At 46.6% G+C, this 18,050-nt stretch overlaps 1 protein-coding gene across 2 annotated transcripts in view; it reads right to left on the bottom strand.

The window, feature by feature from the left end:
- LOC143283075 (death domain-containing protein 1-like) overlaps positions 1 to 18,050 on the bottom strand; it is a 39,276-nt gene that overhangs the window by 8,624 nt on the left and 12,602 nt on the right. Inside the window, exons 1-7 of one of the 2 annotated variants that reach the window (XM_076589111.1) lie at positions 15,565 to 15,699; positions 11,714 to 12,449; positions 9,799 to 10,003; positions 7,714 to 7,857; positions 6,804 to 6,989; positions 2,805 to 3,111; positions 1,965 to 2,100 (exon numbers count right to left, since the gene is read on the bottom strand). In XM_076589111.1, the coding sequence (XP_076445226.1) occupies positions 1,965 to 2,100; positions 2,805 to 3,111; positions 6,804 to 6,989; positions 7,714 to 7,857; positions 9,799 to 10,003; positions 11,714 to 12,351 (1,616 nt within the window). In that variant the 5' untranslated portion in view covers positions 12,352 to 12,449; positions 15,565 to 15,699. Of the gene's footprint in view, positions 1 to 1,964; positions 2,101 to 2,804; positions 3,112 to 6,803; positions 6,990 to 7,713; positions 7,858 to 9,798; positions 10,004 to 11,713; positions 12,450 to 15,564; positions 15,700 to 18,050 lie in introns of those variants that run through there. The other variant, XM_076589110.1, reaches the window with a different exon arrangement.

Genomic DNA, 18,050 nt, shown 5'->3' with positions numbered 1-18,050 from the left:
TGGCTGAATAGAAATTTGATGACAACTTTTCAATGGGAGGACAAAAAGGGGAAATCACACTTCCCTTCAATTAAGACGGAGTTGTGTCCCCTTTAAAAAAAATGCACGCAAGGCACGAGAATGGCGTTTCTGTCACCGCTGTTGTTTTGTGCTGTGTTTGTATTGGTCAGCATTCACACTGTGTGTCTGAGCTTTAAGGCGTAGACTAAATACACAGCACCTGTCACCCCATCAACTGACAAATACAGACTAGGATGTCGGAACCCCATACCTGTGTCCCTATCAACTGACAAATACAGACTAGGATGTCCGAACCCCAGACCTGTGTCCCCATCAACTGACAAATACAGACCAGAATGTCGGAACCCCAGACCTGTGTCCCCATCAACTGTGACAGATACAACTAGGATGTCCGAACCCCTGACCTGTGTCCCCATCAACTGACAAATACAGACCAGAATGTCGGAACCCCATACCTGTGTCCCCATCAACAGTGACAGATACAACTAGGATGTCCGAACCCCTGACCTGTGTCCCCATCAACTGACAGATACAACTAGGATGTCCGAACCCCTGACCTGTGTCCCCATCAACAGTGACAGATACAACTAGGATGTCCGAACCCCTGACCTGTGTCCCCATCAACAGTGACAGATACAACTAGGATGTCCGAACCCCTGACCTGTGTCCCCATCAACAGTGACAGATACAACTAGGATGTCCGAACCCCTGACCTGTGTCCCCATCAACAGTGACAGATACAACTAGGATGTCCGAACCCCTGACCTGTGTCCCCATCAACAGTGACAGATACAACTAGGATGTCCGAACCCCTGACCTGTGTCCCCATCAACAGTGACAGATACAACTAGGATGTCCGAACCCCTGACCTGTGTCCCCATCAACTGACAAATACAGACCAGGATGTCCGAACCCCTGACCTGTGTCCCCATCAACTGACAAATACAACTCAGAATGTCGGAACCCCATACCTGTGTCCCCATCAACTGACAAATACAGACTAGGATGTCCGAACCCCAGACCTGTGTCCCCATCAACTGACAAATACAGACCAGAATGTCCGAACCCCTGACCTGTGTCCCCATCAACTGACAAATACAGACCAGAATGTCCGAACCCCTGACCTGTGTCCCCATCAACTGTGACAAATACAACTAGGATGTCCGAACCCCTGACCTGTGTCCCCATCAACTGACAAATACAGACTAGGATGTCCGAACCCCATACCTGTGTCCCCATCAACTGTGACAAATACAACTAGGATGTCCGAACCCCTGACCTGTGTCCCCATCAACTGACAAATACAGACCAGGATGTCCGAACCCCTGACCTGTGTCCCCATCAACAGTGACAGATACAACTAGGATGTCCGAACCCCTGACCTGTGTCCCCATCAACAGTGACAAATACAACTAGGATGTCCGAACCCCTGACCTGTGTCCCCATCAACAGTGACAAATACAACTAGGATGTCCGAACCCCTGACCTCTGTCCCCATCAACAGTGACAGATACAACTAGGATGTCCGAACCCCTGACCTGTGTCCCCATCAACTGTGACAGATACAACTAGGATGTCCGAACCCCTGACCTGTGTCCCCATCAACTGACAAATACAGACCAGGATGTCCGAACCCCTGACCTGTGTCCCCATCAACTGACAAATACAACTAGGATGTCCGAACCCTGACCTGTGTCCCCATCAACTGACAAATACAGACCAGGATGTCCGAACCCCATGCCTGTGTCCCCATCAACTGACAAATACAACTAGGATGTCCGAACCCTGACCTGTGTCCCCATCAACTGACAAATACAGACCAGGATGTCCGAACCCCATGCCTGTGTCCCCATCAACTGACAAATACAGACTAGGATGTCCGAACCCCTGACCTGTGTCCCCATCAACTGACAAATACAGACTAGGATGTCCGAACCCCTGACCTGTGCACCACGTCCCGCATGTGGAAGAGGACGAGGTCCTTCTTGTTGGAGTGCAGGAAGTTGACGTCAGTCATTTTGCTCCACGTGCCCCTGTCCTGCCGCCACAGCACGTGCACCTCCTCCTCCACCACCTCCTCTGGACACACAGAACACATCAATACAGCATTACACACCTCCTCTGGAAACACAACAACACAGCACACATCAATACAGCATTACACACCTCCTCTGGACACACAACAACACAACACACATCAATACAGTATTACACACCTCCTCTGGACACACAACAACACAACACACATCAATACAACATTACACGCCTCCTCTGGAAACACAACAACACAACACACATCAATACAACATTACACACCTCCTCTGGAAACACAACAACACAACACACATCAATACAACATTACACGCCTCCTCTGGACACACAACAACACACAGCAATACAACATTACACACATCAACACAGGTCCTTGATTCAGCACACTGACACATTCAATGTGTCAACATACGTTTACTGTGTCATTTTACTCTCACTCATTTGGCTGCACAGTTTCCGTTTTCGGGTTCAGTTTCTCAAGGAGGTCTCACTGTCTTCGGACAAATCCATGTGTGCTGCAGCAGACCAGCAGCATGGCACAACGGGCTTTGTCAGACCTTGAGTGCATGGAAGTATAATTTACGCCTATCAGAGTGGATTTATTATTCAGAATTTTGCCAGAGGACAACACTCTCGTTGCCGTAGGTTCTTTTTTTCCCGATGCGCAACGCGCGTGCTGCACACGGGACCTAAGTTTCTCGTCCCACCCGAATGACTAGAAGTGTCCTCACCAGTCTTCCTGGTGGCGGTCAGCAGCGGTCTGGCAGTGGCCGGTCTCTGGTCAGGCCCTGCGTCCACCCTGTCCGCCACTCTGTCCTGGCGGGCCACACTGGTCGCGGGACGGTTAGGGCGGGCGGCAGGGTTGGGGGGGCGGGCGGCAGGGTTGGGGGGGCAGGGCAGCATGAAGACCACAGGCTTCAGGAGTGCTGGCCCCTGACTGCGGCAATGCACGATGGGACTGGAAGACATCAGGTGACCGCAGTCCATGTCGGTGCGCGTGCGCAGTTCTGATACGACGTTTTGGTCCAGATGTTGAACCTGCAGGAAGGAAGTTTTCCAACACACCGACATGGTTAATTAGTTCCATTACACCGACATGGTTAATTAGTTCCATCACATCGACATGGTTAATTAGTTCCCTCACGTCGACATGGTTAATTAGTTCCATCACACCGACATGGTTAATTAGTTCCATTACACCGACATGGTTAATTAGTTCCATCACACCGACATGGTTAATTAGTTCCATCACACCGACATGGTTAATTAGTTACAGAACATCGACATGGTTAATTGGTTACATTACACTGACATGGTTCATTAGTTCCATATCACCGACACGGTCAAGTTAGTCCCATAACATCAACATGGTTCATCAGTTCCATACACAGACATGGTTAACAAGTTACAGAACACTGACATGGTTAATTAGTTACATAACACCGACATGGTCAAGTTGGTTCCATCACATCGACATGGTTAATTAGTTACATATGGATTTAACATTGACATGGTTAAGTTAGTTACATATGGATTTAACATCGACATGGTTAAGTTAGTTACATGTGGATTTAACACTGACATAGTTAAGTTAGTTACATAACATCGACATGGTTAAGTTAGTTACATATGGATTTAACATTGACATGGTTAAGTTAGTTACATATGGATTTAACATTGACATGGTTAAGTTAGTTACATGTGGATTTAACATCGACATGGTTAAGTTAGTTACATAACATCGACATGGTTAAGTTAGTTACATATGGATTTAACACTGACATGGTTAAGTTAGTTACATGTGGTTTTAACATCGACATGGTTTAAGTTAGTTACATATGGATCTGACGTCGACATGGTTTAAGTTAGTTACATATGGACCTGACATCGACATAGTTAAGTTAGTTACATATGGATCTGACATCGACAGTGTCAATTTAGTTACATACTGAGTTAACGTCGACATGGGTACAGAGCATAAGCACTGGAGGAGAATGTGGGGAAGGGGACCTATCTAACAGTGCACCCACACCACCACAATGAACCTGTCTAACAGTGCACCCACACCAACACCACCACAACGAACCTCTCTAACAGTGCACTCACACAACCAAAACGAACCCGTCTAACAGTGCACCCGCACCACCACAAAGAAACTCTCTAACAGTGCACACACACCACCGCAACGAACCCGTCTAACATTGCACCCACACCACCAGAACGAACCTATATCTAACAGTGCACCCACACCACCACAACGAACCTATATCTAACAGTGCACCCACACCACCACAAAGAACCTCTCTAACAGTGCACCACACCACCACGACGAAGCTATATCTGACAGTGCACCCATATCACCACAACAAACCTGTCTAACATTGCACACACACCTCCACAACGAATCTAACAGCGCACCCACACCACCACAACGAACCTCTCTAACAGTGCAAACACACACCACCACAACGAACCTAAACCTAACAGTGCATCCAAACCACAACGAACCTCTCTAACAGTGCACACACACCACCACAACGATCCTGTATCAAACAGTGCACCCATACCACTACGAACCTCTCTAACAGTGCTTCCATACCACCACAACGAATCTCTCTAACAGTGCACCCATACCACCACAACGATCCTGTATCAAACAGTGAACCCACACCACCACAATGAACCTCTCTAACAGTGCACCCATACCACCACGAACCTCTCTAACAGTGCACCCACACCACCACAACGAACCTCTCTAAGAGTGCACCCATACCACCACAACGAACCTCTCTAATAGTGCACCCACACCACCACAACGAACCTCTCTAACAGTGCACCCACACCACCACAACAAACCTGTCTAACAGTGCATCTACACCACTACAACATGTCTAACAGTGCACCCACACCACCACAACGAACCTCTAACAGTGCACCCACACCACCACAACAAACCTCTCTAACAGTGCACCCACACCACCACAACAGTTTTCAGTTTCAGTTTCAGTAGCTCAAGGAGGCGTCACTGCATTCGGCCAAAACCATATACGCTACACCACATCTGCCAAGCAGATGCCTGACCAGCAGCGTAACCCAACGCGCTTAGTCAGGCCTTGAGAAAAAAACAAAAACAAAAACAAAACAAAAAACAACAACAAAAAACAAACAAAAAACGGGGGAATAAATAATAGATAAGCTTGCATAAATAAATAAATAAATAATAATTATAATATAGAAAAAGGTAGTAGTAATAATATTAGTAATACTAATAAAATGATAATAATAAAACATAAATAAATAAATAAATAAGACAACAATGGTGATAAATAAGCGAATAAATGTAAAACATGAAGACACACATTCACACATACACCCACACATGCATAACAGAAATGCACCAAACATGCAGTTTCACAGATATGAAAGCACAGTCAAATACATATAAACGTACATGAGCTCCAACACACACACACACACACACACACACACACACACACATTACCTTGCACCTCCTCTACCCCCCTCCTCCACACACTCATTTCTAGTCTAAGTATCGCAGCTTCCACGGCACACACACACACACACACACACACACACAAACACACACTCACAGAGATGAACACTTACTTGTACAAGCACATATGAAAGCACAGTCAAATACATATAAACGTACATGAGCTCCAACACACACACACACACACACACACACACACACACACATTACCTTGCACCTCCTCTACCCCCTCCTCCACACACTCATTTCTAGTCTACGTATCGCAGCTTCCACGGCACACACACACACACACACACACACACACACACACACACACACACACACACACACAAACACACACTCACAGAGATGAACACTTACTTGTACAAGCACACACACATACGCCCATATCTCCCACCCCCAACCCCACACACGTACATACAAAGATATATATATATATATATATATATATATACGTTCCAATATCCTGTTGCTCCCACAGTGTAGGCATGCATACACTCACATACCTCATCCTCTACCCCACCTCCCCCCGCACTCCCACCTCCCCTCACACACACACACACACACACACACACACACACACACGTACACATATCTCTCCTGACACTTGTGTACACTTTCACTCTCGCGCATTCACAAACGCACTCAAAAGCACAGACCCACACATACACACAAACACACACATACACACACGCACAGAGGCTGCCACTGACTGGCCGCAAGAGGGATGGGAAAAGATCTCTGATGCCAAGAACGTGGCGTCTAGTGTGTTGCTCAGTCTATTGTATTTGGAAAGGCCCACAGAGACTCTGTTCCGTTTTGAAGAAATTTGCGCAATGTTGGTTTGGAAATGATGCCGATATTTGTTTGATTTGCAAAGCATCGTGCTCTACCTTTCATGTTAGACTTGCGGCCGCTCCCTCTCTCTGCTTCTATTTCTTTGAGGCGATCGATGGTGTAATGGCCTTGTACCTGTTCTTTTTGGTATTCTTTGACCTGAATTTGACCTTCCACCACAACAAACCTGTCTAACAGTGCATCTACACCACCACAACAAACATGTCTAACAGTGCACCCACACCACCACAACAAACCTGTCTAACAGTGCACCCACACCACCACAACAAACATGTCTAACAGTGCACCCACACCACCACAACGAAACCGTATCTAAAAGTGCACCCACACCGCTGCCGTGGTGGTGACGGTGACTTACCGCGACAGAGATGTTAGCCGTGGTGTTGACGGTGTGTGGGGTCCAGGTCAAGGTGACCCTGGAGTCAGCGGAAGCGAGGAACCTGCCGCCATGGCGGGCAGTGAGGGGCACGTCCTCCCGCTTCAGGCGGAGCACCACACACAGCGCGCCGGGCTGCCTGAGGCTGCACTGCACGAACTTGTGCTCCTGGACACGTTGGGTTTTATCATCATCGTCATTCTTCTTCTTGTCATCATCATTCTCCTTCTTCTTCTTCTTCTTATTATTATTATCATTATCATTGTTATTGTTGTTGTTGTTATCATTATTATCACTATCATGCCTCAGGCTGCACAGCGCGAACTTGTGCTCCTGGACACGTTGGGTTTTATCATCATCATCATTCTTCTTCTTGTCATCATCATTCTTCTTCTTATTATCATTATCATTGTCATTATTATTGTTGTTGTTGTTGTTATCATTATGATCACTATCATACCTCAGGCTGCATTGCACGATCTTGTGCTCCGGGACAAGTTGATTATTATTATTAGTAGTAGTAGTAGTAGTAGTATTGTTGTTGTTGTTATGACGTATTGAATTAACAGCGTAAATGGCTCCTTCACTCTGGCTTCCATGAACCTGTTTTCCTGGACTCATCATCATCATCATCATCATTATCATCATCGTTATCACAACTCGTGACTTTCTCATTCTTAATCCTTGATTAAACATTTGATGAGGTTTTCCATAACATGCTACGGTAGTGTTATACAATGGTTTGCGAGAAGCATTTTTTTAGTGAGAGAGAGAGCCAAGCGGACGGACAGACAGACAGACAGACAGTGAGAGTGAGTGAGTGATAGAGATCATTCTTCCCACGTTTCCAGGGCCGTAATGACGGCGACCAAAGCTGATAGTCCACACGTACCCGGATGTCGTCAAAGGTGACGTCATGTGTGTCCAGATCCCTCCATCTCCCGCCCTCTAAAGGGCGCATGCGCACAACAGGCTCCCTGCCCGGATGCAGACGGGGAGCACAGTGGGGCAGCGCCACCAACAGGAAGGGGGAGAACTGTGACATAACAACATCAAATCAGGCTGATTATCGCTCCGTCCACCGAAAAGGGTCAGTTCAAGGCTGATAACCCATCGGCTCTTTGACAGTCAAAGAAAACCCAAAATAATGTCAATAGGTCGTGTGTGTGTGTGTGTGTGTGTGTGTGTGTGTGTGTGTGTCTGCTAAAGATAATTGATCCCTAATGTTCTTGAACCCCCTTCCCACACCACCTCCTCAAAATCATCATCATCATCACTGTCCTTATCGTCGTTTTCATCCCAGTGTAATTGTAATGGCAGGCTCAACAGCCGGATGGTTAAAGCGTTGGACTTTCAATTTGAAGGTTTTCTCAGTCTGCTGGAAACAGAATCACACTGTGAAACCAGTTATGTAACACTGGGATCAGGCTTTCCTTTCTCAACATTTTCACGTGCATTTGTGTTGATGTCTTTGAACATGTTTACTAAATCGTCCTTTTTTTTTTTTTACCCACTCTTCGATACATAATCTTATATGTCGGTAGGCATCCGTCGACTGTCCATTTTCGTGCATCAGTTCATTACGTTCACTGTCATGTTGGGAATTGTCCGAGTCAGTGTTGTCTGTGTGTTGGGGGCACGAGAGCCGTGCAACTTTCTTCGGTCTCACACATTTCTGCGTGGCACAATGTGTCTGCACCAGTGGCTTCGTCGTGAAGGACTGTCACTGCACGTGCATCCGTGTCCCCTTGTGCTGAATCAGTCTGCTGGTTGTCACGCCGTACGTCGCTCGATGACAGCGTTGTCAGCAGTGTCAGTGACATAGAACAGACTGGGAGGGATTGGCAAAAATAAACCTGCAGGGGGGACGATACATGTTCACTTGCCTTCTTCTCCTGGTTCAGTCTGTGTACTTCTGCTCTTCTTTTATCTCTGTTCACCTAAGATGGACATTTTCGGCGGTATACAGCTGTGCTGTGTTGTTGAGCAACATGGGGTTGACCGGTCATTGTCAGTCTGAGGACGATGACCGTTTGTTCGCCCCTGCCTTCTATTTTGAAAGAAGACAGCGTCATGTCTTGCAGCATTACATTAAGCATGCTTTCCAGTGTAGTCGGCAGTCCCTCCACTGGCATGATAGTACTGTTTCTTCCCAAAACGGTAATTATTTTTTTTACAGCTGGCTGCCACGCAAGGGAAGCTACCCGACAGGGTGACATAGAGAGAGAGAGACAGTGAAACAGAGAGACTGAGACAGACAGACTGAGAGACAGACAGACAGTGAGACAGAGAGACAGTGAGACAGACAGACTGAGAGACAGACAGACAGTGAGACAGAGAGACAGTGAGACAGAGAGACAGTGAGACAGACAGACTGAGAGACAGACAGACCGAGAGACAGACAGACAGTGAGACAGAGAGACAGAGAGACAGACAGTGAGACAGACAGACAGTGAGACAGACAGACTGAGAGACAGACAGACAGTGAGACAGACAGACTGAGAGACAGACAGACAGTGAGACAGACAGACAGTGAGACAGAGAGACTAAGAGAGACAGACAGTGAGACTGAGAGACTGAGAGAGAGACGGAGACAGTGAGACTGAGAGACTGAGAGAGAGAGAGACAGTGAAACAGAGAGACAGTGAGACAGACAGACTGTGAGACAGACAGACAGTGAGACAGACAGACAGACAGTGAGACAGACAGACAGTGAGACAGACAGACAGTGAGACAGAGAGACTGAGAGAGAGACGGAGACAGTGAGGCAGACAGAGAGAGAGAGAGAGAGTGACATGGAGAGAGAAAGAGATAACGATAACGTTATCGTTAGAGAGAAAGAGAGAGACAGGGAGGGAGAGAGACAGACAGACAGACAGACAGTGAGACAGAGAGACGCACACACACACACACGCACACACACACACACACACATGGAGATCGAGACAGACAGACAGTGAGAGACAGAGAAACTGACGTGACGACTATTTCCCTGCCCCACGTGGCCAGAGGGAGCCAGACTGATGACGTTGCTGATCAGCTCCTCACTGTCCTTCAGCGGCACGGAGGCACGTGCCGTCAGCACGCGCGACACTTCCAGGTCATCGTGACCCAGCCTCTGGCCGTCTGCCCGCACCACGCAGCCCAGCCCCGTGTCCCAGTCTCCGGTGTCCACGCTGTAGCTGTGAGTGGTGACCATTAGTGTGTGTGTGTGTGTGTGTGTGTGCGCGCGCGCGCGCGCTGTAGCTGCAAGTTGTGACTTTAAAAAAAAAAAAAAAAAAAAATATATATATATATATATCTATATATATATATATATATATATATGGGGGGTGGGGGGTGGAAACACATGTGAATGTGTGGTGTGAATATGTATAGTGTAGATACAGGTGTGTATGTGGTGTGGATACAGGTGTGTATATGCGGTGTGGACACAGGTGTGAATTGTGGTGTGGACACGGGTGTGTATATGGTGTGGACACAGGTGTGTATATGGTGTGGACACGGGTGTGTATATGGTGTGGACACAGGTGTGTATATGGTGTGGACACGGGTGTGTATGTGGTGTGGACACAGATGTCTATGTGTGGTGTGGATACAGGTGTGCATATGCGGTGTGGACACAGGTGTGTATTGTGGTGTGGACACAGGTGTGTATATGTGGTGTGGACACAGGTGTGTATTGTGGTGTGGACACAGGTGTGTATATGGTGTGGACACGGGTGTGTAAATGGTGTGGACACAGGTATGTATGTGGTGTGGACACAGGTGTGTATGCGGGGTTGGACACAGGTGTGTATGTGGTGTGGACACAGGTGTGTATGTGGTGTGGACACAGGTGTATATGTTGGTGTGGACAGATGTGCATGTGTGGTGTGTACACAGGTGTGTATATGTGGAGTGGACACAAGTGTATGTGTGGTGTGGACACAGGTGTGTATTGTATGGTGTGGACACAGGTGTGTATATGTGGTGTGGACACGTGTGTACATGTGTGGTGTGGACACAGGTGTGTATATGTGGTGTGGACACTGGTGTATGTGTGGTGTGGACACAGATGAATATGCGTAGAGTGGACACAGTTGTACATGCATGGAATGGACACAGGTGTGTATTGTGGTGTGGACACTGGTGTGTATTGTGGTGTGGTGTGTATTGTGGTGTGGACACTGGTGTGTATTGTGGTGTGGTGTGTATTGTGGTGTGGACACTGGTGTGTATTGTGGTGTGGACACTGGTGTGTAGGTGTGGTGTGGACACTGGTGTGTATTGTGGTGTGGTATGTATTGTGGTGTGGACACTGGTGTGTATTGTGGTGTGGTGTGTATTGTGGTGTGGACACTGGTGTGTATTGTGGTGTGGTGTGTATTGTGGTGTGGACACTGGTGTGTATTGTGGTGTGGACACTGGTGTGTAGGTGTGGTGTGGACACTGGTGTGTATTGTGGTGTGGTGTGTATTGTGGTGTGGACACTGGTGTGTATTGTGGTGTGGTGTGTATTGTGGTGTGGACACTGGTGTGTATTGTGGTGTGGTGTGTATTATGGTGTGGACACTGGTGTGTATTGTGGTGTGGTGTGTATTGTGGTGTGGACACTGGTGTGTATTGTGGTGTGGTGTGTATTATGGTGTGGACACTGGTGTGTATTGTGGTGTGGTGTGTATTGTGGTGTGGACACTGGTGTGTATTGTGGTGTGGTGTGTATTGTGGTGTGGACACTGGTGTGTATTGTGGTGTGGATACAGGTGTGTATAGTGGTGTGGACACTGGTGTGTATTGTGGTGTCGACACTGGTGTGTATTGTGGAATGGACAGACAGACAGACAGATACAGTACAGTCACACACAGACACAGACACACACACACACTTGAGACACAATCAAACCACTTACATGAAGCGTGGCCAGTGGTCAGAATCTGTGTCTGTGGCAAAGGTTTCGTGACTGTCGTGCACCACGTGCACCTCTTGGAACACTTTGTGTGTCGTCAGTTCCGGGTCCGTTTGTTGTTCTTCCGGCAGCGCATCCGCGTCATCAAGGCGGTTTTCTGGCCCCTCATCGTCATGGTCCTGACATTCTGTTGCGTCATTACCTTCTGCATCCCCTTCAGTCTGTTGGACCGTGTCTTCTTCTCCTGCTGCTCCACTCCTGTCTGCCTTCTCTGCCTTCTCTTCCTGCAGGTATGCGACTGAATCACCTGAATTGGCAGTTTCGTCTGACTTAACATTTCCACATGGTTGCACGTCTTCTTCCTGTTGAAATTCGTGTTCATTTTTGTCTTCTGGCGCGTTACCTTCCGCTTGTTGGTCGTCTTGGTCTCTTTCCCCGGTCCCGTCTTGTTCTGCTGCTTCCTCTCCTGCGGCGTGCTCCACCTCTTCTGCCTCCTTTCTCTGTCGGGCCTCCTCGGCGGCCCTGCTGGCCTTCAGCTGATGCACGGCCTCCTCGGCCACTTCCACGGCCGCGGCTGCAGCCAGTTCTGCTTCCATCAGTTCCGCTTCAGCGCGAGCGAGTTCTTCAGCCTTTATTTGCATAGCGTGACTGGCACGTGCGGCTGCTGCTCGTGCTTCGGCTGCTCGGGCCAACCTCTTGCGCTCTGCTGCCTGGCGTTCTTCTGGTAGAGATTCTCCGTCTGAAAGCACATGAGACAGAAAGATTAACGTCTAACGGAATGAGAGGACGCCGTGATAAGATTAACATCTAATGGAATGAGGGGACGCCGTGATAAGATTAACATCTAATGGAATGAGGGGACGCCGTGATAAGATTAACATCTAATGGAATGAGGGGACGCCGTAAGAAAGATTAACATCTAATGGAATGAGGGGACGCCGTGATAAGATTAACATCTAATGGAATGAGGGGACGCCGTGATAAGATTAACATCTAATGGAAAGAGGGGACGCCGTGATAAGATTAACATCTAATGGAATGAGGGGACGCTGTAAGAAAGATTAACATCTAATGGAATGAGGGGACGCCGTGATAAGATTAACATCTAATGGAATGAGGGGACACCGTGATAAGATTAACGTCTAATGGAAAGAGGGGACGCCGTGATAAGATTACCATCTAATGGAAAGAGGGGATACCGTGATACGATTACCATCTAATGGAATGAGGGGACGCCGTGATAAGATTAACATCTAATGGAATGAGAGGACGCTGTGATAAGATTAACATCTAATGCAATGAGGGGACGCCGTGATAAGATTAACATCTAATGGAAAGAGGGGACGCCGTGATAAGATTAACATCTAATGGAAAGAGGGGATACCGTGATAAGATTAATATATAATGGAAAGAGGGGACGCCGTGATAAGATTAACATCTAATGGAATGAGGGGACGCCGTGATAAGATTAACATCTAATGGAAAGAGGGGACGCCGTGATAAGATTAACATCTAATGGAAAGAGGGGACGCCGTGATAAGATTAACATCTAATGGAATGAGAGGACGCCGTGATAAGATTAACATCTAATGGAAAGAGGGGACGCCGTGATAAGATTAACATCTAATGGAAAGACGGAACACCGTGATAAGATTAACATCTAATGGAAAGAGGGGACGCCGTGATAAGATTAACATCTAATGGAAAGAGGGGACGCCGTGATAAGATTAACATCTAATGGAAAGAGGGGACGCCGTGATAAGATTAACATCTAATGGAAAGAGGGGACGCTGTAAGAAAGGAAGAAAGATGGATCTGGGTTACTCTTCTATCTGGGTCAGCAAAATCTAGGGGACAGTTTCAGTTTCAAGGAAGCGACAAAGAGTGCGGTCTGATCAGTAAAAGCTATACCACATCTGCTCCAAAAATACAACGCACATCAAATCAGACAAAGAGACTGATTATGCACACAAATCAGACGAAAAATTTGTGTGTTGTGAAATACGTATTGGAATCAAAACACTCGTATAAACTTATTAAGTTATTTCAAAGAAAATTAACCAAACGAATTCATTTTCCGAATTGACTGCATGGAAAGGTCGAGACAACTGCACGCTAGAAACGTGACAATTGACAGACATGCCATTTGAAGCTTTTCATTCATCACTTGGTCCAGTTTGTTTTTAGTTCAGCCCCTCTGCATCCCCCCAGCCCCAATAAATCAAGTTTCTCATCAGCAGCGACTGCAGTGTGAAAGTCTTTACCACTGTCCGCCTGCTACCGTGCAAATGTGTTCAGGCATTATTTGCGTACCCCCCCCCCCCCCCCCCCCCCCCCCCCCCTTCCCACCTTACGCAATCATAAGCTACTGAGAGATAAATGTCTTTCAAAGGCATAAACATAAACATGTTGCGGGTAATGTCACATTTAAGTGTCCTAAATTATTGCACCCATTGGTTACATTTTCATGGTTCAGAAAAACGCAAGATGGTGGCACGTTAGTTTCGTGACTGAATACGCATAAAAACGTAGCCGTAAAATAACGTACAAAATAGGAGCTAAAATCCACTGAAAATAGGTCTACTTATGATAATATATGAGTCGTTCACCAGCCTACATGCACGAAAATTGCCGGTAAAACAGTTTCCTGAATTTTTTATGCTAAAATAGAACTGAACTCATGTTGTGGTCATGGAACAAATGATGGTGTTGTAAAAAACAACAACAACAAAAATAAAAACAAAATGCGAAACGAATTTAATGAAAAATTCGTCCAGTGCCCGTTGCCGGAAGTTGATATTGTTGTCTGCTTCATGTTTGCTGGACAGCAGGTGAGAAAGTTTATTTTGTCTCTTGCATTGAATTAATCCAAGACATGAAAAGCACAGAGTGTTTTTTAACGCGAATTCCAATCAATCTGTCAAAAAGAAACGTTCAACAATCAGTTCAGTCGGGGGTCAGTTGAAGAAAATCAAGAACATTTACCCCTTTTTCCAGACGTTTTCCTTCTCTCTGTTACTTTTCCAATCAATCTCCGACGACTGATTGCATGTGGAGTGAGGTCCCTTACTTGGGGGGGGGGGGGGGTCTGCGGTATGTAGGAATGTGTGTGTGTGTGTGTGCGTGCGCGCGTGTGTTGTTTGCGCGCGCGCACGTGTGTGTGTGTGTGTTTGTGTGCGTGTGTGCCGTGGAAGCTGCGATGCGTAGGAATGTTCGTGTATGTGTGTGCGTGCGTGTGGGGGGGGGGAGAGGCCAGGGGGGGTGGGGGGGGGCAATGTGACAAAGCATGTACAAAGCTATTTGTTACACGATTATTTTCCTTTTTTTTTCTGTCGTTTTCAAAACAGGTTCTTTCAGAAGAGAAGGGTTGTCGTCACTTTGACAGTCACAGCACTGCCTTGACTTGGGGCCACACAAAATCGTGATGGACATGACTGGGTCGCAGACACAGAGACAACATGTGTGGTCTTTCTGTTTGGCTTTTTCAGTTCTGCCTGACAGAAAGCTAGGTGTGACGCTGACATGGTAAAATAGGAGGTGAAGGCCACGATATTAACAAACAGCGAAACATTGATAACCCGGAATGGTAAGGTAAGTAATGTAAAACGGTGCTAATCGTAATGATAATCGTCATAATTATTATTTACATGGTCGTGCTTTATGTCCGAACATCATAGATCAACCATGCCCTTGTCATTCTTGCTTGGCCCAGTTTATACAACAACATCTACAGTAGATTTCACACACACAGACACACACAACACACACACACACACACACACGCACGCACGCACGCACGCACACACGCACGCACACACACGCACACACACACACACACACACACACACACTTACCGTCTCCTCAAAAGAACTATTACAGGTGACCCCAGGACCAACAGGAACCAAACACCAAAGGTACCATTGCGACCTGAGCACGTCAAGCCACAGACAAGCACTGTTGGCATTTCACACAATCTGAGAGGGATCCACCCCTATCCACACCCGAACAACCACCCCCAGTGAACCCCTCAATCCACCGGCTTACCTGATATCTAGAGCCTTACTAACGGGGGGTCGGGCTGGGGGGTTCAAAACAAATACTGATCCTCATGAGTGTGTCTCTCATTCTTCCCGTTGCACCAGGCTGTTGTAGTGCCGTCTGTGTGTGTGTGTGTGTGTGTGTGTGTGTGTGTGTGTGTGTGTGTGTTGGAGTTGGTGGGCTGTTGTAGTGCTGTCTGTGTGTGTGTGTGTGTGTTGGAGTTGGTGGGCTGTTGTAGTGCTGTCTGTCTGTGTGTGTTGGAGTTGGTGGGCTGTTGTAGTGCTGTCTGTGTTGGAGTTGGTGGGCTGTTGTAGTGCTGTCTGTCTGTGTGTGTTGGGGTTGGTGGGCTGTTGTAGTGCTGTCTGTGTTGGAGTTGGTGGGCTGTTGTAGTGCTGTCTGTGTTGGAGTTGGTGGGCTGTTATAGTGCTGTCTGTGTTGGAGTTGTGGGCTGTTGTAGTGCTGTCTGTGTGTGTGTGTGTGTGTGTGTGTGTGTGTGTTGGAGTTGGTGGGCTGTTGTAGTGCTGTCTGTGTTGGAGTTGGTGGGCTGTTGTAGTGCTGTCTGTGTTGGAGTTGGTGGGCTGTTGTAGTGCTGTCTGTGTTGGAGTTGGTGGGCTGTTGTAGTGCTGTCTGTGTTGGAGTTGGTGGGCTGTTATAGTACTGTCTGTGTTGGAGTTAGTGGGCTGTTGTAGTGCTGTCTGTGTTGGAGTTGGTGGGCTGTTATAGTACTGTCTGTGTTGGAGTTGTGCGTACCCCACACAGCGTCACAGAGCCTGAGGCCAGTACAGAGATATTCAACTCTGAAGAGGGGCGTGGACGTCGTCACATTATATCGCCATTCATTGTCACACTACTGACTGTCCAATACGCGCATAGCACCAAATTGAACCAAACTGGACCGTGTTTATTTTCTCAGGGATCAGAAACATTGCCGTTGGAGAATACCAAATCCTTCTGTCTGCATAATCATTGGAACTGAAGTAATTATCTGCCTTTGGGATATCGAAGATTTCATATAGACTGTCACCGTTTGATATGTGAAATAATTTCTGTTTCGTCCAAATCCACCATTTGGAGCAACGTTTGGTTGTGTCAGCCGCTCACAGGTCATGACACAGACTGCACAGTGCATGCATGCACAGACATTCTGATAGGTCATCACAAAGACTGCACAGTGCATACATACACATTCTCACAGGTCATCACAAAGACTGCACAGTGCATACATACACATTCTCACAGGTCATCACACAGACTGCACAGCACATACATACACAGACATTCTGATAGGTCATCACACAGACTGCACAGTGCATGCATGCACAGGCACCAGCTCCGCTAACTCGCCCCATACCCGTACTCCCACAGGCACATAAAATCACACGTTTTATTTTTGACTCATTTGTGTAAACAAAGTGAGTCTATGTTTTAACCCGGTGTTCGGTTGTCTCTCTCTCTCTCTCTCTCTCTCTCTCTCTCTCTCTCTCTCTCTCTCTCTCTCTGTGTGTGTGTGTGTGTGTGTGTGTGTGTGTGTGTGTCCATGGTAAACTATAACATTGACATTTTCTCTGCAAATACTTTGTCAGTTGACACCAAATTAGGCATAAAAATAGGAAAAATTCAGTTCTTTCCAGTCATCTTGTTTAAAACAATATTGCACCTCTGGGGTGGGCACAAAAAAATAAAAAATGAAGCCTAATTATATGCAAACTGCATTTACTGTTATATTTATATTTTTTGTATTCTCTAAACTTGGCACTTTGATCTGATATTCTGACCCAACAACAAGAGCAGTCATTATTATCATTTTTTGTTCAAACAGGAACTTCTTTTGCTCAGCATGGAAGTTTTATTTATTTTGCAAACGTTTTGGTGCAGATAGTAAAAAAGGGAAATTACTCTGTAATTAATGCTAGGGGACTTAATTTGCTTTAAACTGATCTTTCTCATCTTAAACATTACATTTTGAAATTATACTCAATACATAAAAAGCTTGGATTTTTTTATATTTTAAAGTGTATCACAAGTGAGTCTTGAAGGCCTTGCCTCTTTTGTCAGTTAATGTTATAAGCGCTTTTGTGGTTTGGAGGACGTAAATATTTCAAACAAAATTTCTGCACATGAAAAATCACAACAGAAAAATATGGAGGCTGTCACAGTAACAGGTTGATAAAACCCATTTGCACTCTTTCTCACACACACACACACACACACACACACACACACACACACACACACACACACACACACACACACAAAATGGCCTGTACACTCCCCACCACCACTCATTCACATCCATTTATTT

Source organism: Babylonia areolata, chromosome 6, assembly GCF_041734735.1.
Source record: "Babylonia areolata isolate BAREFJ2019XMU chromosome 6, ASM4173473v1, whole genome shotgun sequence".
Taxonomy (NCBI): Eukaryota; Metazoa; Mollusca; class Gastropoda; order Neogastropoda; family Buccinidae; genus Babylonia; species Babylonia areolata.
This window is presented reverse-complemented; position numbering and strand designations above follow the sequence as displayed.